Source organism: Panicum virgatum, chromosome 1N (assembly GCF_016808335.1).
Source record: "Panicum virgatum strain AP13 chromosome 1N, P.virgatum_v5, whole genome shotgun sequence".
Classification (NCBI taxonomy): Eukaryota; Viridiplantae; Streptophyta; class Magnoliopsida; order Poales; family Poaceae; genus Panicum; species Panicum virgatum.
The window spans coordinates 57,413,445-57,436,223 of record NC_053145.1 but is presented as its reverse complement, the minus strand read 5'-3'; the positions used below and the strand labels follow the sequence as shown (position 1 = coordinate 57,436,223).

At 46.6% G+C, this 22,779-nt stretch overlaps 2 protein-coding genes across 6 annotated transcripts; both read left to right on the top strand.

The window, feature by feature from the left end:
• Nucleotides 1–1,414: 1,414 nt before the first annotated feature.
• LOC120656936 (syntaxin-22-like) lies at nt 1,415–4,523 on the top strand. The gene is made up of 7 exons (XM_039935178.1): nt 1,415–1,919; nt 2,158–2,251; nt 2,446–2,582; nt 2,991–3,065; nt 3,517–3,674; nt 3,757–3,857; nt 3,933–4,523. The coding sequence occupies exons 1-7, from the start codon at nt 1,741–1,743 to the stop codon at nt 3,996–3,998; spliced, it is 810 nt and encodes a 269-aa protein (XP_039791112.1). The 5' UTR covers nt 1,415–1,740; the 3' UTR covers nt 3,999–4,523.
• Nucleotides 4,524–14,660: 10,137 nt separating this feature from the next.
• LOC120656934 (rop guanine nucleotide exchange factor 14-like) lies at nt 14,661–21,645 on the top strand. Of its 5 annotated transcripts, none has more exons than XM_039935174.1 (10): nt 14,696–14,870; nt 14,966–15,009; nt 16,411–16,586; nt 16,723–16,734; nt 19,357–19,761; nt 19,849–20,003; nt 20,104–20,178; nt 20,317–20,592; nt 20,705–21,052; nt 21,153–21,645. In XM_039935174.1, exons 3-10 carry the CDS (start codon nt 16,511–16,513, stop codon nt 21,438–21,440), a joined length of 1,635 nt encoding a protein of 544 aa, XP_039791108.1. In that variant the 5' UTR covers nt 14,696–14,870; nt 14,966–15,009; nt 16,411–16,510; the 3' UTR covers nt 21,441–21,645. The 5 variants fall into 5 exon arrangements, with proteins under 5 accessions (XP_039791110.1, XP_039791108.1, XP_039791107.1 ...); XM_039935173.1 differs by having other exon boundaries at nt 16,437–16,586; nt 21,153–21,634; XM_039935176.1 differs by lacking the exon at nt 16,723–16,734 and having other exon boundaries at nt 14,661–14,870; nt 16,437–16,586; nt 21,153–21,634.
• Nucleotides 21,646–22,779: the final 1,134 nt, after the last annotated feature.

The following is a 22,779-nucleotide window of genomic DNA, read 5'->3' as shown; positions in this document are numbered from 1 at the left end:
GATCGTCCAACCACGTAGGCGGGACGACACGAGGCCCTACGACATCCCCACTGATAGGAAGACCCAACAGCATCGCAACGTCCTGTAGGGTCGGTATCATCTCCCCACAAGGGAGGTGGAAGGTGTTTGTCTCAGGCCTCCATCTATCAACTAGAGCCGTAAGTAGAGACCTGTCCAGCTGTACTAAACCACTCTCAGCAAGACGACCTATAGTAAGAAGACCAGCCTCACTCAATCTGAAAATAGAACGATTAAATGTAAGTACATTATGTACGAAACGTATACGAAACAAATGTATTTGTAAAAACATAATCTGACGACATATCACCTGGGCACCCATCGTGGCTCAACAGGAATAAACACCGCTGGTGGACGTGGACGCAGCACGTTAAGTTTCACGTGCTGAACCACAGCAAGAAAGGACCGGTGCGACGAGTCTATGACTCCGTCAAGTAGAGCTGGCGTATCTCCGTCCATACCTAACACAAAAAAATATAAGTTTTCTGCATTTTTCTACAATTTATCTTAAATTTTCATAAACTTTTCTAACATTTTCGTGCATTTCCTACAATTTTTTACAATATATTTTTATAAATATATTTTTCTAACATTTTCTAAATTTTTCTGCATTTTCTACAATTTATCTGAATGTTTCAAATACTTTTCTAATATTTTCTACAATTTCTGACTATTTCTCGAAATTTTTTCTCGTATTAAACAACTAATCAATACCACAAAAGTTGTTGGTAAACCTAATTGGTTTTTCTAAAAACTAATCTTAATTCTACCTAAATTATATTAAAAACATTACCTAAATCGCTAAAATATCATTACTGCTGCATACACTAATTATAGAATTAAACATACAATAAATTTAGATTGAGAAAGTTGAGAAATATTTATTACCTGCGGTTAGGATCCAAAATCCGGCAGAGCTTCGCCGTTACAACTCTCTCCCTCACCCCTCCTCTCTCCCTCCCGCTCTCTGGATGTCGTGGGAAGCAAATGAGGGGGGAGGGGGAGGGAAACCCTTTTATACAGGACTGGGGAGCCTGCCGCCCGCCAGGGGGCGGCAGGCTCCCGCCAAGGGCTCCCGCGCAAAATAATTTTTTTTTTAAATTTACATATAAGTCCCTACCGTCCCGCTGCTGGGCGGCAGGCCCCCTGCCGCCCCCCTGCCGGACGGTAGGGGTACAAAACTGTAAATTGTGATATTAAAAATATATTTCTATAAAAAATGTTTTTGAAAAATATAAAAATAAAAAAGGCGCCGCCGGGGATGCTTCTGCGACACGTCTGTGAAGTTTACAGATAGACGCCCCCGATTGTTTCGGCCCATCCCCACCATCGTCGTCGTCTTTTCGCCTTTTTCTCTGCGGCACGAGTCACGCGACGCCACCCCGTGCGAGTGCGACGCAGCGACGACGGCCGACGGGTGCAGCCGAGCGGGCCGAGCCAAGCACACACGCTATACTCCCAGCGTGGAGGGCGGCGGTCCGAGGGAGAGCCCCGGCCGGCCGCGGCGTCTGTTCCCTTTCGTGCCGCTTCGTGGTGGCGCCCACCATCCACCACCTCACCCCACCACCTGTAGCAATAAGCACGATCCAGGCTACTCCAGCGCGGCCGGTGCCGACGACAGCGACAGCCTATCCCCAACACCAAGTGCGCTCCGCTCCTCCACCGCCTCCGCCGCCGGCTGCGGTTCGTTCCGGCGCGGCCGACGTCGGTAAGGGGTCGGCGATGAGCTTCGCGGATCTGGAGGCGGGGGCGCTCAGGGCGCCCGTGGGGAGGAAGGCGAGAGGGGGGCCCAACGACGCGCGCGGGCTCGTCTTCCAGATCACCACCGCCGTGGCCTCCTATCGGCGCCTCCTCAACTCGCTCGGCACGCCCAAGGACACCCCCACCCTTCGTGATCACCTGTCTGTCCTCGAACTCCTCTTACGCGTACTTACTCAGGAATCAGATAAACCCATGGGTTATCTGCTAGCTGGATTACTAGTTTACCATGCTTAGTTCAGGACTTCAAGTTTGGATCAATTATACCTGCTCTCCGATCGATAGATTGAGCTCCTGCCATAAAAAAGCATGTTTCCTTATTCACTCACTGATGTCCCTTTCTTAGTCGCTTTGTAATCGAATGCTTTGATTCCCTCGCAGGCAGAAGACCAGTCAGAACATTCTTCAATTGGCAAAGGATGCGAAAGATAAGCTCCAAAAAGCTGCTGAAGCAGACAAGAGCATTGATACTAGTGTCAGTAGTGATCTATCACTTATCCAAGCTCCTTTAGTTTCGTCGTCATTTCTATTGGCTTCATGTGTGATGGCTGTTGAAGTAATCAGTTGTAGGAAACATGAGTTTCTCTTTGATTGCTTCCAGTTGTACATGTATAGTATAGTACAATCTTAGCTGCCATGGTACTCAGGGATTTTTGTTGTTACTTACAGGCGGATAAGAGGGTAGCTGATATGAAGCTTGCTAAAGATTTTGGTGCCACAATGGAGGAGTTCAGGAAACTTCAAAATCTTGCGATTCAGAGGGAGATGGCATATAAGCCAGTTGTTCCCCAGAATGCTCAGTCAAAGTAATTTCCGTTCATAATTAAGCCAATCCATACTGAAGTTCACCTTATGTGTTTCACTTCCTCTCCTGTGACAGAAATACTTTAGTTTGTCTATAAATTACATTAGAAACAGAAGTTACTTATTCATAAGATGTGAATTTAAGCTAAAATGGACTGCCGCTATTTTCTAGCTAATTTAAACTACTTCAAACTTTGGATAATTAGATGCCGTGCACAGGCTGCACAGGCTACTAAACCAGGCTGCACAGGATACTATACTCTATTCATCCTTGATTTGAGTTTTTAGAACGTTCATTGTTCACTTAGTGTTCGCTAAACTTGATGATTTTAGTCGTGCTGTTTTGATTGGTTATTGTGCCATTGTGATGTGCTAATCTTCTGGATGTTATTGTGGTCATTGTGATGCAGCTATACGACAGATGACAGAAGTGCTGAATCTGGTAATATGCCTGAGCAGCGTGCACTACTTGTTGAATCAAAAAGGTCAGTATTGAGCTATTATCTGGTACTCAGTCAGGTGGAAGCTCAGCTCAAAATTCTGTAATGCATTGGGCTAATGTGGGTTTGACCGCACAAGTTAGGGATTTCCGCTGACTATTGTTGACTTGAAAATCAGGGGGATCCTGTGCATAGCATATTTGCCCTACTTTTGTGATGATATTATAGGGGCTGAGCTGTTTCTTAGTTGACACAAGCGGGTTATCATGTGAATTTAGAAATATAATGTCTGCGTGGGAGAGAATTTTTATACTAACAGCCAAATAATGTTGATTGGAGTAGATTGAAAATAATGTTTGCATCCAATGAGGCGTCCACCACATTGAAATATAACCTGCAAGCTAAACCTGTTATGCTGAGAACATCAATATCATAGGCAAGATTTGTAGAATCCTATTTCCTGACTTTTCTGATGAATTTCCTTGTTATGCTGAAGGCAAGAGGTGTTGCAATTGGATAACGAGATTGTTTTCAATGAAGCTCTCATCGAGGAAAGAGAACAAGCCATTGAAGAGATCCAACAACAGATCGGTGAGGTACATGAAGTGTTCAAGGATCTTGCTACACTCGTACATGCCCAAGGAGTTATAATTGGCAAGTTTTTTTTTACATTGTATGGTACTTATGCTGCCCTGTTTTTTGGCCTCGTAACTAATGTGTACATGTTTTGTTCCAGAGGAAATCGATACAAACATTGAAAATTCTGCTGAGGCAACCAAAGAGGCAAAGAGAGAAGTCGCGAAAGCAGACAAAACTCAGAAATCAAATTCCTCCCTGGTATGTTCAGACTAATGCAAATTACTAAAGTTTAATTGCTACTGCTCTCCACCTTACAAACCCTTCCGTTGGCAGCTTTGCATTCTTATGGTCATCTTTGGGGTCGTGCTGCTTGTTGTGATAATAGTTCTGGCATCTTGAGACAGGCAATCTTTCATCTTACGAAGCAATTCTGTGGAGTTCAGTATTGAAGACTGCATCTCTGAAAATGTTCGTCTAACCAGCATCATGCTGTGCGCAAAAATTATGGCCAGTGGATTTTCGAAAACTCGTTTACGCTTCATGTTTCCGGAGTGTCCTTTGTCATGCGTGAGTCCTTTTTTAATGGCTTGCCTTGAGTGAACTGTGATGCTCTTTTGTTTCTTTGGGTCTTATGTGGAGTTCAGTATCGAAGACTGCATCTCTGAAAATCTTCTTATCTAACCAGCATCATGTTGTGTGCAAAAAATGTAGCCAGTGGATTTTATAAATCTCTTTTACGCTTTATGTTTTGTGAGTGCACGTTCCTTTGTCATGCGTGAGTCTTTTTTTAATGGCTTGCCTTGAGTGAACTATGATGCTATCTTGTTTCTTCGGGTTTTGGAAGTTCACTTGGGTGCGATTCTGTAACTCTGTAAGTTATTTTGTTTCTTGGATAAAAAGGTGACTGAAAATGTTGTTTAGCAATTAGCACTGTCACTGATTGTTTGACATGGTAAGGAACATTGTGAAAACGCTCGATTACCTATCGGTCCTGATTTCTTTGGCAGAGGATTTAATCCTTTGTCTATTGGATGGATCGCTCCAATTCGGCCACTGATTTCATCCATTTGCTTGGTTTGTTCGGTTTTCTGTTAACTTTGTTCTTCGGCCTCTGTTGTAATTGGGCCCAAGACCATTTGAACACTTGCTTGGGCTGGACCAAATAGACTTTTCAAAGTGCACATTGCGCAATTTGGTCCGAGACGCATACAATTTGGCCGAAAGCTTAGTTTCACCAGAACTGTACAACAATTTCCCTAAAAAAAACTGTACAAGAATCTATTATCTTAATACAATAGTGTTAAAAGAAGCCACCACGTTCGCCGAAAGGGTATAGAAATTCTCATGTTAATCTAAAAAAAAGAAGAATTTACACCGTTGGATTTTATGAAGATCTAACGGTCAATATTATTCTACAGAATATAATTTACTATTTCCCATGACTTCATTACTTTTCCTAACTTGAAAAGAATTTGGACTCCATCTTTCCGTAATCATGTTTCCGGTCAGGTAAGGAAAAAATGAAAGGCGGCATCGTAAACAGCATGTCCATCCGTTTTTGGTTAAGTGCAAATAAATGAGGAAACATTAAAAATATATGAATGTTTTTTTAGAAAATCAAGGTTAGATCCTCATGCGGCAGCAACATGTGAGGCTAGCAGAATCTCGATTCATTTAATATTCCCCTTCATTGTCTTCCTCGACACAACATGGAGGAGCTGCCGTGGCATCCGCCCACCACTCAATCGAGCACGACGCCCATGCTATGAGCACCACCTAACTCCTCTGTCTCCCACCTATGCCTTCTGGACTCGGTTGGCTCCCTATACGAGGCTTCCCCAACTTCACTGAGACCGGTCTCAAAGCATGTTTTTATTGCACAGTTATCTATAATTGTGGCGGATGAGTTTTATAGGGATAAAACTCCTTTCACATTTCATAAAACTTTCACTTCTTACTCTTCATAAATATACTTCCACATCAACAAAATTACTTCTTACTCTTCATAAATATACTTCCACATCAACAAAATTAATTGCCCATAAAACTCTTATGAAACTCCACTGAGGTTGACCTGAGCTCCCTAGATCACTCCAACTGTTGCGGGCAGGAATCAGAGATAGCAACGCTAAAAATCTGATGCCACCATAACATGTAATGGATAAAAGCGGTGCGATAGCAGAAAAATAACTAAGATTTAAATGGTCTAGCATGCCTAAAAACTCCATACCAAATGCGAACTAAGTGTAACGCTCATCTGGTAAGGTTCCTGTGGTGGAACCTACCCACTCGGATTTGAGTCATCGACTCGGCACGGGTGCTTGCATTTTTATGGATTTATTCCAAAATTTAACCTGTGTTATTCTTTTAGTGGTAAGTGATGTGCTATTGACAGCGAGGTGCCTATGATGACTTCATTAATCTCAGAAATCTGCCGGCTCGGTCTCTTGAATATGCTCGTAGGAGTACGGTTGTATGCGTTTTCTTACAAATTTTGATTATTAGAATTTTCAAATGAAAAACATCAAAAACTAGATAAATGGAAAGATACAGGCCTAGAAAGTCCAGAAAAAATAAGATGGAACTAATCGACACAAGCAATTAATCAAGTAAATTCAATAAATACTTTTTCAAGAAAAGATCATCAAATATCGTGATGTTACAAGAGGTGTGGCCGACTGCATGAATAGTGAAGCTAAGAATCAGTATTTTTAAAGACTAAAGCAAGGATTTTGTACTCAACAAAAAATAAATATATATGACATATTATACGCAACAGACCCACTTTAATTGAATTCTCCAAAATAGTCATGTAAAATCAAGTGCACGTTGTCTAAAAGTAGGGATAAAAACAGTTGGAAATTATGGGCGAAAGGCTCCATCACTTTCACTTTCACATCTTTTTATTGGAATGAAAATAATACAATATTATCAAAAATGAAAGCGGCATCGGTATTATGGTAATTTCGGAAACAAATATATAAGAACGAGAACATATCAATAATGATCCAAGCCCATCGAAACGATATTTTGAAAAATAATAAATATATCAAAGCATGGAGCATAACACTAACCATTTCATACACAAGTATTGATGATTAAGATATTAATCTAAGTATCCATCCATCCATAACATGTATCTCATTTCATATACTAAGAATTTAGACATTAATACCGCCATCCATAAAACTATCCATTGCCCCATAATTCAGGTCGCTAGGTTTTGATTTAGGGTTAGAATAAATGAGTCATGACTCTCTAAAAATATAGGTAGTAAGGTGTGTGCCAGCATTGTATGTGAATATGGTATTTATCGATAAAATATGATAGAATACTGCAAAAATATGATATTTTTTTAAAACGATCGGAAGTCGCTCAAATTATTTTTGTTTTCATTTTCATATTTTTGCTATTTTCATTTTCATGTTTTCAATTATTTTTTTATTTTCATTTAGCCTTCAAAGTTGATAAAATAATCTTGAAGACAATCCTCAAAAATTGGGAATCAGCATTTTCGTTTTCATCTCTATCTAAAAGCTAGAGCACATCTCATAGGATCCATGGCCATTAGTGCCGGAGAGGTGGTGAGGATATCCACCATCCTAGCGGAAGGTTGGACAATGATTTTTGAGGGAAGACTGGACAAAGATTAGAGGCTAGCATATACAAGAAACAAGAATGAGCAATTGAATTACCTGGCGGAAGGTAGAGGCTTCATCATTGCATGAGAACACATATGTAGTAGGCAACAATGTGTGCGACTTGTGAGTTGGAAAGAAAGGCTAGGAGGGAGGGAGAGAGAGAGAGAGAGAGAGAGAGAGAGAGAGAGAGAGAGAGAGAGAGAGAGAGAGGAAAAAATTGATTTTCCTATAGCAAAGGATGTGCATATTGAGAACATATTCCCTATGTATTTTCCAATAATTTTAAAATTAAAAAATAAATTTTGTACAAGTAAATATTCACATGAGTCCCGCCAATAATAAATTAGGTATATTACTATTAGTTTTTACGTGGCTTCGGAATTGAAATAATCAAATAAGATTATATTTCAAATAGATATTTGAAATAAAAATAGAAGCGACCATGATTTATATGTAAACAAAAGAAAAAAATCAAGTGCCGCAAATTAATGCCATCAATTTATTAGAAAAACCAAATGGTTAGCATGAGGAGGATAACTAACCTCCCCTTTGTCATGAAAATGAATTCAGATTTCATACCACAAGTATGACGATAAAAAAGACAGTATCTTGGTTGGGGCCACCTCAATAAAAAAATGATAATAGAAAATAATATCATTTAAATAAACTTATTTTAAGTAAAATATACAAATGTTAGTATAAAAAACAATCTAGCTACCCGCGCTATTTGTGCGGGCAACCTTGCTAGTTGATTATGACTTGATACCGATTACGGACATTGCTTAATCATTCGTGCGCAAATGCCCAACAGACATCTCCTCCACGTTGCGTAGAAAGATTAAGAAGATATTAAGCGCTGGTTGCTGGAGAAGATGAACAGATCATGAGTGCCCTACGCACTGTACCGTGCGCATTGGTCTTTCGGTTACCCCGTTCCAATCCCAGCTTCCGGCGGGCGACGGCTCGTCACCGTCGCCCTAAACGCCGTCGCTGCTTGCACGTACAGACCGCGATGGCGTGTCTGCGCCTGCGCCTGGGCGTGGCCCGCCGTGTCTGTGTCTCTCTCGCCCTCGACCAGCCTCGGGTTCCCCGGAGGCCCGGACGACGTTGACACAGGCCAATGTAACACTCAGGTGTTAATACACTAGCTAGTTAAATTAATCTCCGGTCATTAGTTTCAAACCATGCGACGAAGCACCAAACTTGTTTCTGCCAGCCCTGTGCCAGTTCAGCCCGGACCGGTCTGACCGGTCTAGCCCGAGTTGGTCGGGTTGGGCCCCACAGCATTTAAATATCTCTCTCACTCCCACACCAGAACTCATGTCCTCAGCGCCCAGCTCTCTCCCTCCCGAGCTCCCTCTTCCCCAAACCCTCACTCCTAAATCACTCACCCCAAATCCATTCCAAGGCTAGGGGAGCTTCAAATCGGAGTCAAGGATCATCTTCTCCATGTTCTCCTCCATGGGGTGACGCGGGATTTCAAGTTCTTCGTAGGGAAGGAGACATTCAAGGTAAATTAGAAGTTTGGAATCGATCTCTTGTTCTAGAAGGTTTTAGGTGGTGTTTTCTGGTCAAAATCGTCCCCATGAACCCTTGAACTAGATCCTAGAAGGTATTTGGAGTTGGTGGGCGATTTTCGCCGCGCCAAGGAATCCTAGGTTTTCACTGGGTAGGACCGGTCTGACCGGTCGGAGGGACCGGTCTGACCGGTGTCACGGTAGGTTCAGTAGGACCGGTCTGATGGACCGGTCTGACCGGTGGGGTTTTGGCTGAGAAGGTGAAAGTCTGGGTAGTTGGTACAATTGGTTAGAAATTATTTTGGCTATTAGTTACTTATAATTTGTATAACTCATGCATGCATTCTCATGTCATATGCATATGCACACATGTAGCAGCCGCGGCGGAGGAGGTCGTGTACGAGGTGGTTGCGGAGCCACAGGAGTCGCAGGGGCCAGCCCCGCAGGATGAGGTTCGCGGGGAGTCGGCCCAAGGCCCAACTCATCCTAGTGTTGAGCAGCAGACGCAAGGCAAGCCCCGGTGCAACTTCTATTATTTCAAATTATAACACCTATATATGTCTCTACTACTTGTGCATTAGGTTTAAGAATTTCATGGAACCCTAGCTGCATGATCCCTAGGTTTCCTCGAGTTTATACTAGTATGTATAGGACGATAGAAGTGTTATGCTGAATAGTTCCCGGTAGAAGACGAGTGACTTCTTACCACTCGCGAGATATAGTATGTTTAGAAGACGAGTAATTTCCGGGTATAGTCTTGTTCCAGTACATGAGTTGTGAAATTGATACGCAATGAATGGAGAATTGAGACCGGACGGGGAATGATGATGTATAGGTATGGCAGCCGGACAGGGTTCCTGGATGTCTTAGTCCTGTCTGTGTCGGTTAAGGACCGAGCCGTTGTTGGCCCTGCTGATCATGTTTGAACTGTATTAACCGCATACCGGGAGTAGGAGGTAGTCGAAACCGGTAAGCCGAGTACTGCCTTGCTTCGAAAGTACAGGAACCCGCACCCAACTCCTGGGGCGAGTCGAGTAGTCGCGGAGAATTGGGATGCATATGTTTACTTTGGTGGTCTCACGTTGAGCTCGGCTGACCATATGTCGTTGGGCTGGTTCCTGTAGTTCGAGGCGGGGAGGGGAATGGTTGGCATGTATAGTCCGATGGTGCAAATACGTGCCGTGTTGGTTAGGTCCACCTTGCAAAGTTAAATCGGATCTATTCGCCGTCAGTCGCTCTCGGATATGAGCACCTTGATTACCGAGTCGCAGCGTAGTGCGAGTAAGGGATGATAAGTGATTTAATATAAGGTTTCTCTATATTGATTTTATACCTGTTGCTCCACCATGTTTGCTATAGTTAGTTTATGCTAATGATAGATCATGGTTAGATTATATATACAATTTGGGCTAAAATCATGAAAGTAAGGACTTACTTTAGCCGCGGTTTCTGCAAAATAACCATCAGCCAAAAGCCTTCATGTCTAGTTATGTGGGCTAAGTTATACTCACTGGTTGGGTAAGCCTTGCTGAGTATTAGAATACTCAGGGTTTGTTGCCACATTTATTATTACAGGACACCCGGACGTCGACTTCTGCCCCTGCTGTGTCAAGTTCATCCGCCGGGATGCAGAGGGGTGGCAGGTCGAGGAGCGGGACCCTTAGGTTAGGGCGCTGTCGAGTTGTACACTTGTGGGCTGAGTGTGCAGCCTTTCTGTTTTGCGTAGACCGGTCTGACCGGTCCGTGTGACCGGTCTGACCGGTGGAGTTAGCAGCGGGGTGGATCAGAACTGATGTAAGCTAGAGTAGTTATAGGATCTTTGTAATTGACTTCAGTCATGTCTATGTAAGTGTAAATCTTGTAAATTATTTATGTATTTGAACTCAGTTTGTAAAACTAAATGTTTCGTGTCGTGATCACTCTTGTATTTTCAAGTAATGAGTCGTGCTTGTACCATCTGCGCCCACCTTCGCGTGGGACTACTAGTGTTGTTTCGATCGGACCGTGGATTGAGAAATAATCGCCAAATTAAACCGTTAAGCTGATACGTCTAATGTATTCAAATGGCGGTCATTATACTTAATTAGAGATTTAATTTGACGGTTATGTCACAGCCAAGCCTGTCACATCCCCCCGACTCGAACGGCGTCGCCGATCCACCCCTCCCCACCACGCGCACCCTGTCTGCCGGTTCGGCGGTTCCTTCAGCCGCGGGCGGTGCTAGCTTGTCCGGCTCGGCAAAGCTCCACCTACCCGGCCCGATCGCCGCGAGATCGATGGAGCCAAGGCTCCCGTCCCGTGGAGAGGAGGAAGACGATAAGACATCCGCATGTGTGCTCGCCACGTACCCCGTGGCCACTAGCCACCGGCCAGATCGGCAGCTTGGGCCGCACACACTAGCGGCGGCATCCGTACGTGCGCGGCGCCCCCCGCCCGCGCACTCGTGCCCGCGGCCGCAGCGTTTTACTCGCGTGCATGCGGCGTGCCCTCGCGTCCAAGGCAGCAGCAGTACAGAGGGCGCCCCAGGCACTATTAACAGAGACGTTCGGTCAGCATGAACATCTCAGAGGCTATTTCAGTATGAACATCTCAGAGGCTATTTTTAAGTGCTTCGCAAAATTCAAAATTGTAGTAGTGAGTTTCATGCATGTGACGGTGCGCCGACCCGCATTGCTCGTTTCTTCGCTTTTGGGGAGATCTACTATCTGCCTGCGGGACTTCCGACTCGGTAGGTCGCCGTTCTTTTACGCCCATGCAGGCAAGCAGGCAGTGTAGCACATGCACTGATGCACGAACAGTTTGGCCGGCCGGCCGGTAGATCGTCGTTACGATCTGGACTAGTGCTTCGATCGCGTAACAGGGGGGAACTGGCCCAGACGCCACTTCGAGCCAATTGGTTTTGCTGGACGGCCATGATTGTGCGCTGCTTGTCCTTCCAGGTGTGCTGGCGCGGCTGTGGCTGATCTGAACTGAATTGGATCATGCATCCGTTCCCGTGAGCACCGATGACCGTGTCTCCCCAGCCACTTTGGCCACTTCATGTCAGTACTTCTCTATGATCATCGTATGGTTGTCTAGTTGTCCTCAACCTTTATAAAAGTAGTATAGCAACACATTCTTCTCTATGAACGCCACAACCCTCGTATATTGTCAGTGTTAGAACACAAATAAAAAAGGGATCGTCAGTAATGTTGTTCTTGCTTATTAATGTGCTTTATTTCCTAATATGCAAGCACTAATTAGTAGTTGTTCAATGAACTTTGCAATTGGGGTTGGGGATGGTACGGTGGTGGTGCTGGTGTGTGTGTGCGCGTGTGTTGGGGGTATGCCCCCTTTGGGTTACATGCTGCTTCGTCGGTGATCCTTACATTGGTAGTCTATTCCCATTCTCAGTGTTACTGCTCCTAAGTCTGTTACCGTTTCGCTAAACTGACTCCTCCAGCATGCTTGCTATCCGATCCACTCTCGAGTCTGCTATCGAGCTACTTTCAATTCTACACCTGCCATGCTAAACTGACACATCTAGTCTGTTTGCTACGGATCCACTTTCGTTATTATTTGACAATTAATGTCCAATCATGGATTAATTAGCATCATTAAATTCATCTCGTAGAAATCAGTTAGACTATGTAATTAGTTATTTTTTCAACTACATTTAATGTTCCATGCATGTATCCGAAAATTCGATGTGACGGATACTGCGCAAACTTTTTTGGGAACTAAACGCAGCCTTAAGATTCAAATCACATGAAAGTGCGGGAGGCGCGCGTATCTTCCACTCGGAAGCAAATGATTCATGCATGACAACACGAACATATGCAAAATTCTTTCGCAAATGTCCGAATCCTCCTGTCCGGAGTTCCAACGGACATTCATTCAACAAGACCGGTACTGTTTCTACAGCATTACTCCTACCCGGGAGTGGCCGAGAGGGCCACCCAGAGCAGTGATTTCCGCTTTCCCACGAGCCGTACGCTGGGGGGCGAGCGGCTTGCGTTGCGTGCGTGCGCCGGTGGTCACGGCACACCACCGTTCCCGACGGTTCACGGCGAGGGTATGTAGTGCAAATGAGCCCAAGAAGCACAACGCGCCCAATTGTCGCGTCGCGCGCTTGGGGAATTGCGGCCCGGGGGACCAAAGCACCGGCGGCATGTTCGGGAAGGGAGCGTGCTCCAATTCCAACCACCACCAGCCGCCGATCGACGACGGGACGACAAATCCTTCTATTCTTTTTTTCTTTTCGTGCATAAAATCCTCTGTTCTTCGCTCCGTGCCCATCAATGCGCTTTGTTTCTGTGTGCATAACGTACCAGGCGTGTATCCCGTTCGTGTTACCCGTAGATTGAAGAAACACTGTACATTCTCTGCTGGAAGGCCGTCCATCTAGGATCCAACGGCTGGGAGACGGCTTCGCCGACGGCTCCCGGTAAGAATTGAGTTTTCAAATCACTGCTGTAGAAAGGCATGGGGTGGTGGTGTGAAGAGGAGTGGTTTTGATTTCAGAACATAACCACGAGGTAGCAACTCCGAAGAAAGAAAATGACAGGAGCGGTGGCAGTCTGCAGAGGGATGGAGTGGGAGGAGAAGCCAGCCCTGTTTGGTTTTAGGTAGCACAAGTAGTACAAAAATTTTGACCAATAATTAAGAATATTAAATGAAGGTAGTTTGCAAAACTAACTCCACAATCCTGCACTATTTCGCGAGACGAATCTAATGAGATTTTTGACTAATTACTGTAGCATTACTGTAACCAATAATCGATTAATTACCGTCATTAGATTCATCTCGAAAAATTACACTCATCCGTGAATTTTTTTGCAAATAAACTTTGTTTAGTAATCCATATATGCAAAATAATTTTCTCGGGAATCATGTACTATTTGTGTACCCAAAACCAAGGGCCTTGAGCAAACGATCCCGGCATCGCGGCTGCAGCAGCATTGGATGCTGCGTGCCCGGCGCATGCAGATGGCTCCAACCTTTTTTTAGTGGCGGACCTGGCCTGACCTGACCAATCGTGGTTTGTCAAATGCAAACAGCCGGGAAAAGAAGATTTTCCTTTACCCAAGGATTTAGTGCGTGGATGAGAGGAGGCTACTAAAAAGTCAGATGCTAGTAACAAAGTTATCTTTTTTTTTGCGGGTAAACAAAGTTATCTTTTTGAACAAAAGAATGGCATTCTTTGTTTATTTTTGAATAATAACTGAGACACTATGCTAAGCCCGTGTTTAGTTACAAAATTCAAAATTCCAAAAAAAAATTTCCGGCACCTGCATGGAGACTTAAATCTAGACGAAATAAAAAACACATTACGACTGTTGTCTGTAAATGGCGAGACGAATCTAATGAACATAATTAGACTGTAATCAGACGCTAAATTGCTACAGTAAACAACCTCTAATGATGGATTAGTTAGGCTCATTAGATTCGTCTCGCGATGTACAGACGAGTTCTGTAATTATTTTTATGATTAATCTATGTTTAGTACTTCAAATGTAGAAAGATGTCTTTTCAAAAAAAATTCGGAGCGCAACTAAACACCCTAACAAGTATACTAGTAAAGAAGTTGGAGGGAGCAGGGGCAGATAAAGGAGGGGGGCTAGGGGGGCTCAAGCCCCCCTAAGCTCCCCTAATTACATGTAAAACACTGTAGCAAGACCTCCAAATCATCATTAAATTTTCACACAAATTAACATATCTATTGTTTCAGCCCCCTTGACTTCAATCCTGCATCCGCCACCGGGAGGGAGACCGAGAGGGTGAGATGGATATCATCGCATGAGCCTATCTGCGTCGAGTAGCGTGGGATGAGAGTTTAACGGTACGGATGAGATCCCAGGGATTGACGTTGCTTTGCTGCTGTTGCTCACTTACTCCTCACCACACCACTTCACCTGCCTCCTGTTGCTACTCCATCTCTCTCCAGCATTTATTGCTCGAGATTGTCAGACAGTTCCAAGACCTTTCCCACGCGCTCCCCTCCCCTTCTTCCTTTTCCAACCCTCCCTGCGCCCCTGCCCTGCTGCCCCGCTCATCAGTCGTCACACATGTCTTCACATTCGAGTGCCTGCCTGCCTGCCCCCTCGCCCTCACCGGCGCGGTCGTAACAACCGGTAGGAATCCTTCCATTCCTTCCCCATCTTGCTTTCCTCCTGGATGAATCGCTTCCTCCCTCGGTGGCTAATGCGATTCCCCTTCTCGTTCGCAGATCCATGCCCGTCTGCTGACTCCTGTGGCCTCGACGCTGCGAAGGTACTTTGCCGCTCCACTCTCGCCGCTCTTCCCTACCTACTCGAGTCCATCTCGCCAAGAACCTCTGCTTCCTTGCACATGCACTTGTATTCCCTGAAATGCCGGCGAGGAACCGCCGCGAAGTTCCGTTCCCTGCCGTCCCAGTCCCCCCCCCCCCTCCCCCCCCCCCCCCCCCCCCCCGAGCTTCTTCCCCCTCCTGGCGGCCGCCTCCGCTTCCCCTGCGTTTGTGCCTTCGAGAATAGCTCCGGAAGCGCCACCCAGAACCCCAAGCGTTTCTCACCTGGTAGGAAGCGTGGTACAAACATGTAGCGTCCGGTTCCGGCGGGATTAGCATGCGCCCAGCGCTCTCCTGTTCTTGCCGTCGGCGCTGGTGCCGCGTCATCAGAGCCGGGATGGAAAGAAATAGAAAACGCACACTTGTTTTTTTTCGATTTTCTTTCTTTTGGTGTATGGAAAGAAATAGAGCAGAGCAGTCAATTGAAGCCTGTTTGCTCCCGTAATCAATCAGGGTGCGCGAGTCTTTTGTCTGAAAAGAGCAGTCAAATTCCCCCCTTTTCACTGTTTTCACCATCCTATCGGCGCAGAGGTGCTCCGGTTTTATCCTCCCACACCTCGCCTTTTCAGGTCTCATCGCTTTCCGGCGGCCTCTTTCTTTCCTTGGGAAAGCGAGGCCGCAGCCCGCTGCCGCGCCCAGCCGTGCCGCACTAGACCCGGTGACCGACGCGAGCAGAGGAGCCCCCACCGCCCGCGAAAAGCCTACACGTCCTCTGCTCCCCTCCACAGTCCACGCCCCTGCTGTTGCTGCTACCTCGCCTGCTCCTCCGCCGCCCAGTTCAAAATTCAAACCCACCCGCACGGCCGCCGAGCCCCCGTCACTGCTGGTTCGTGGCCGCGGTACGTCAGGGTCACCGGCCCGGCGCCCCATCACTCGCGTCCGGACGAGCGACCGCGGGGCTGCTACGGCCGGCCACCAGCCCACCACTGGTTCGGCGTCCCCTTATCGTCAGGACACCATCATTAGCCGCAGCTAATCGCGAGATTACCCTCACCCTCTTTTCCTTTGATGGCCTAATCATTAGCGCCCCAAAAGCCGCGCTGCGAGGATCCTGGTGCAGTGGTGCTTGGTGTGGTTGGGAGCTCGTCGGAACTCGGGGTGCGTGCGTGTGGTAAAGCCGGGGTTCTTTCCTGCGGGCGGGCAGTCGCCATGTACGCCGCCCCGTGATTATGGTGACCGGAGTACCAGTAGGCAGTAGACCGGGGTGCCGGGGTGGGGTGCTAATCTTGGCGAGATCGCGGCGCATTTAATTTTCCCCGCAGCAGTTTGCGGTCTGGCGACCGGCCACTGCTCCCCCATTCAAACGCTGATGCTGTGGCGGGGCTCCGTTTCTTCGTGTGTTTCAGTTACTGACTTGCTGGTGCTGCGCCAGGCGGTGGTGGTGGGTGGTAGCGCGGCGCGGTTGGGGAGGAGGAGGAGGACCGGCGAGGGAGGAGCGGGGCGGAGATGAGGATGAAGACGCTGGCGTGCTGCCGGCGGCGGCCGCAGGACTTCAGCATCGACATGGACCAGGAGCCCGACAGTAAGCCCCTGATCTCCTTCCTCCATCCTCTCTTCCTGCAAAGGTTTGTTTGGTTTTGGCCAGATTTTGGCTTGTTCTTGTGTGTCCTTGAACCGAATCTTGACTCCCTGTACCCGATGTACCTTCGATTATGCAGTTTATGATGCTGGTTTGAATGCCATTCCTTCGCCTTCCGCTATTTCGATAGGCTTTATGGATTATGGTTTGGTAGCAGGAGTACACTTGTCCTACCAGTTGCGACTTGCGAGTGGTTGGGCGGTGCAGCCCCTGCCGCTGCCTGCCCCGTATCTGCAATCCTTTATCAGTATTTTTTTTCCCGTTTTTACAGATCTGCAGTAGTTCCTAGGGGCGGTAGGGGCTGAAAATCGCACACCCAGAAGATGAAAAAAAAGTTCAACTGTAAAAACAATGAAAAAATGCTGGGGTAGCCGGAGAGATGGGAACGTGGGGGAGGTCACGGTCGACGTGACTGTTCATCAAAGGCGTCCCGTCCCGTCCCCACAGTACTCTCGCCTCGTCGACGTCGAGCAGCGCTGCAGGCGCCGCGCGGCGCAGGGCCGGGCCGTGCCGTGCCGTGGGTTGGGAACGTGCGTGCGAGTAGCAGGGTTTACGAAACCGGTCAAACCAGACCGGCCCGGTTTCTTTGGGCCGGTATCAAACCGGCTCAAATTCAAAATTCAAATTTGAATTAAAAAAATGAAAAAATCCCAAAAAATCCTAAAAATACTCCAAGGTGTGATGAATCTAATGGTGTCAAATTTTCTCAAAAATTTGTTCATTTAGTATAGTTTGCGGGGATTTGAAGTTAAACAAAAAAAACGTGCATACAAAAATATACAAATACAATGTAAAAGTAGTACAAAAGAGAATTGGAGGGTTCATTTAGGCTAAAATATGTTATATAAACATTTATTTAGTATACTTTGCGGTCATTTGAATTTAAACAAAAAAGAAAAAAAATTAAATTTGGCCGGTTACCAGTCAAACCGACCGGTTAACCAGTCAAACCGGCTGGTAAGCCGGTCACCGGTCGGAACCGGTTGCACTGGGGGTTTTTGAATTCCAATTTGAATTTGACCGGTTTCCACCAGTTTCCGGTCAAACCGGTCCGGTAAACCGCTACCGGACCGCGCCGGTTTGACCGGACCGGTCGGTAACGTTAACCTTGGCGAATAGCCACGGCGATGGGGTCACGGGAAGATCCCGGAGGCAACCAGGGGAAGGGAGCCAGTAGCCACGGCGACCCCCGGCCTTGTGCCACCCGATGCGACCGGCAGCCGGGCCGCACCATGTTCGCATTCATAACTTGCTCGTTGCACTGCTCACTGCTCAGTCGTTATACTCCCTCCGTGTTTAAATATATAACACCATTGACTTTTTTTCTTCGTTTGACTATACATCTTTTCTACAAATATTTATGCAAATAGCCAAATCTTCAAGTTAGATTCAAGAGACTCTTGATAATAGATGTAAATGTGCTCATTTCACTTCATTTAACTAACTGATTAATTAAATAATGTTGATCAAAGTTGAAGGAAAAAAGTCAACGGTGTTATATAAAAAAGAATGGAGGGAGTACCCCACGTACTTTTTTTTTTTCTGATCAGTCACCGGCGTTTGTGTTTGTCTTTCTGGCTGTCTCCCCATGGATCTCACACCATCCAAACCGTGATTTTTAGCTACTTCTTATTTAATGTTTAGAGTTCGTTAGCAGGTTTTCTATAGCTCAAAAGTGGTCCCTGGCTGTTTTCCGCAAGGTCAGGTGTGGCATCTTCCCCCTCATTGACTTTGGGGGCAAAAGACTACTAGCCGGTAGAGTAGTGGTACACTGCTTTTTAGACACTGCGCAGAGGAAAGGCACAAAAAATTGGGCCATGCCCCTTGGGTTGGACTTACGCTGTTGCAAGATTCTTGCAACAGAACAATTCTCAATGGCATGGCATGTGGGCGAGGCAATTGCACAATAACCCTATATTCAGGCCTTGTTTAGATACCCAAAACGCAAAATGCAAAATTTTTATAAATCGCTTGCATGGTGTACTAAATGTAGTCAAAAAATAAATCGCATTACACAAATGGACTGTAAATCGCGAGACGAATCTAATGAGCCTATAGTAATGCTACAGTAAACATGCTCTAATGATGGATTAATTCGGCTCATTAGATTCGTCTCGTAGTTTACAGACGAGATCTGTAATTAGTTTTTTGATTAGTCTACATTAAATACTTCAAATATTGAAGATTCCCTTCCAAAAACACAAAAAAGCAAAATGCAAAGTGATCTAAACACACCCTCACTATGATTTTGAACACTGGCTCTGACTTCTTCATTGTTGTGAGTGGAATAGTAGATGCCGTAGATGGTAGCTGCCACAGGCCGACTTTGCTCTTCTCAAGTCCTTGAAATTTACCCTTTTCTTTCATGTCACGTGAACATGGCCAGAAATTTTGAACTCCATGCTGTTAGGACCTGTTTTCAAACATTGAAACTGACAGGTCCGAACCTTTGATATTCCCCCTAAGTTCAGAGCTGGATTGCTGTGTTATGCACCCTTATTTAGGGGATCTTTGATTAGGTCTCTGAACTAAAGTACCATAGCTGTGATTTGTAAATGGGCTGTACCATAATCTATTTTCTTCTTCCTTTTTTATTTAAAATGTCCTAAAGCACAGGCAAGCTGGCATCTGTTTGAAAGCACACATTGCATTGTTTCCCCTGAATTAACATCATCATTACGGCAAAGATAAGTTAAAGTACCTATTCATGTAGGGGTGATGACATATAATGGCCTCGAGACCTGCATTATCAATAGTTCCGTCTATGACGATGATAGTGGCATCAGTGCAACAACAGGTGGCGATGGCTGTGTCACCAATGATTCCCTTGATGATGAAGTCTCGAGTTGCTCTAGTAAAGATGCTTCTGGTTCGTCCTTCTCTTCCCACTGCCTTAGCAAGCAGGAGGAGCATTCCCTGGATGAGTTGGGTACACCAATCGCAGTTCATCTACTCCCTTTCAAAGGGAAGAAACCCATCACATATACCTTGAGTGCTTCAGATATTGAAAACATGAAGGAAAAATTTTCAAAGCTATTGCTCGGTGATGATACTTCAGGAGGAGCTAGGGGCGTTTGTACTGCTCTGGCCTTGTCCAATGGCATAATCAATCTTTCAGGTATACTTTTAGGAGCAATTTATTTTGTGCATATTGTAGTTTCCCTGTGTTCCTTGATCTTGACAAAAGGATACATTGATGTTACAGCGACTGTTTTTGGAGAACTTTGGAAGCTGGAACCGTTGTGTGAAGAGAAAAAGATCAGATGGAGAAAAGAAATGGACTGGTTTCTGTCTCCTACAACTTACATGGTGGAGCTGGTTCCGACGAAGCAAAGTGGAGTAGATGGATGCACATTTGAGGTGATTAGTCTCCGGATGAAGTGTTCCTCTCTTGCTATATCTTGTTACGAAATAAAATGATTCAGAGTCATATTTAGTTATTTTCAACTGAATCATGCAGATTATGACTCCAAAGGCCCGTTCAGATGTTCATGTGAACCTGCCGGCTCTTCAGAAGCTTGATGCGATGCTCATTGTATGCTGTCATTCTCTGTGTTACTCTATCCATATGCATAATTAGGGCTGTTTTCATCCCTGTTCGCTGGAATAGCTTCTATTAATTCTTGGTGGCACATTTTGAATTTAGTAATGGTGTATGCAACAAAATATGCAGGAAGTGATGGACTCAATGATAGATACAGAGTTCTGGTATGAGGAGAGTGGTAGTAGAGCTGATGGGCGGGGGAAAATTACTGGTCTAAGGAAGAGTAAAAAGTGGTGGCTTCCATCTCCTCGTGTCCCTGAGCAAGGGCTGTCTCAATTCCAGCGAAAAAGGCTTGTTTTTCAGGCTAAGCTTGTTCACCAGATCCTCAAAGCTGGAAAATCCATCAACGAACAAGTCCTATTCCATATGCCTATTCCTGCAGCTGTTATGGATGCCCTCCCAAAGGCAAGTATCCACTTAACTAAATTATTTGTTAGTACAGCAGTATGGTGATCTTTCAGTTTAATGATTGAATTAAGATTCTGATATGCTGTAAATATTTTGTTGTTCTTTGCAGTCTGGGAGAGCTAGCTTGGGCGAAGATTTGTATCAAGCTATAACCACGGAGTATATTCCTATAGAGGAAATCTTTGTTTCGCTCAGTTTGAAAACGGAGCACAGCGTGCTTGAGACTATAAACCGGTTGGAGGGTGCAGTGTTTGCATGGAACCAAAGAATCTTAGAGGAAAAAAGCAAGAGGTCACCAGGACGGCATTCCTGGAACTTCATGAAGGACAGTTCCTCAGAACTCGACAAGATGTCTGCGTGCATCGAAAGGGCCGACACTCTTGTGCAGCTTCTGAAATCCAGATTTCCCAACCTGCCTCCAACGTTTATAGATGTTTTGAAGGTCCAATACAACGTGGTAAGTCTGGCATTGCATCAGGACAATCGAACTTGATAGGTCTAAAACGTGATGTAACTCTGAACATGGATTGAAGAACAACTACTGTGTATATATGCAGGACGTGGGGCATGCCATTGTGGAGGCCTACTCCAGGGTCCTTGTCGGGGTCGCCTTCAGCATACTGTCCCGGGTGGCGGAGATACTGCTGGAGGACGACCTGGTGAAGAAGCCCAACACCCCGATGGCGGCGCTGAAGTTCGACCTCTCCTCCGACGTGTACCTGGCGGGCATCACGGAGACGCCGCCGGGCCACATCCGGCGGTCCCTCATGGACCAGATCAGCATGGTCGACGGCCGCCTCGACGCCGTCGTCAAGAAGAAAGGGGTGAAGCAGCTGCGGTGGTGAGGGCGCGGCCGCCGGCGGCCCTTGTGAATCTTTTGGCGCTGTGTACAGGGTGGCGATGCGGGGCCCAGTTGTCCGCTCCACAAGGTCATTTACCTTACTAGCAATAGCGTAATGCGATCGACGTGTCGACTGATGATGAGTTTTATAGTGCACTGTGTAAGAGCAGCGTTGGCCAAATGGAATCTTGCCTGTTAGTCGCGGTCTCCGGGTGTGTGTTGCTGACTTGCTGTTGCGTCTGGACAATGTGGTGCCCTTGGTCAGGTCAGCCCTGCTGCGTTGTGCGTTCCTTGCTCCTTGGTGGCACTGGTACCAGATGGTAACCTGTTGGAGCGGGGAGGGCTTAGAGGTCTCGCTGGTCTACAGGCTGCAGCGTGTCTAGTAGTAGCAGACTGGTGTAAACGAGACGACCTTGCTTGACGGGATCAGGATGACGCGTCGATGGGGGCGTGTGGAAAAGTGGTTGGAGGGACCGTGCCAATCTGAAGTCATATTTGGCCCTAGAAAAACTCTGGAGTCGGATTTTGGAGCCCTGGACGGGCGTAACGCACCGGGACCGGGAGCCGGAACTTCGAAAAATTCTCCGCACTTCGGAGTCGAATCGCCACGGGCCAGGTCCGAGCGCGAGCCGCCCGCATTCGCAACTCGGCAAACGGGGCAGTCTGCAAGTCTTCCCTTCCCGGAATCCTCGGTGGCTCCTCCCTGGGTTGGCATTCCGCGATCAAACACGCGTCGGAGGTTGGCGTGCTGCTCGCCTGCTCCAAGGAGCGAACGAGTTCGGGCTGTCCCGTTCTGCTCCCCGTTGACCCCGTGTGCTGTCCCGTTCGGAGAAGAGTTGCCCTTGCCCAACGAGGCGACGACTCGCTTGCGTCTGGACGTTGTCGTCCCTTCCAAGTCCGAACTACGTGTCCGGCAACTTAAATGCCTCGTACCGTATGTCAAAAGAAAAAGGGGAAAACGCCTCGTACCGTCCACATCGTGGAAGGGATGACGGTTGTCCGGGCCGGGATAGAACAATGGCCGTAGGAAACGGGGCGGAGGGCAGGGATTTACGCCGCATCTTTCTGAAACTATGGATCGAAAGTATCGCGTCTGCTACTTACTGCACGTGCTGTGTTTTGAACTTTTGATGGGTCCTCTTTTGTCGACCAGGTGAAAAAGCCAGGGTTCTCGTCGCATCTTGTGTCGCGACAGAGAAACCGGAGGGCGGCGGCAGCTGAATGGCACACGGGTCCCACCGCTCGGCCGCCGTCTCGTCTTGTGCTCGCGCGGAGTGCGCCACGCCGGCCCGGGGCCGGGTCGCTGCACCTCCGGCAGCATGGGGGCGCCCTGACAACTGCAC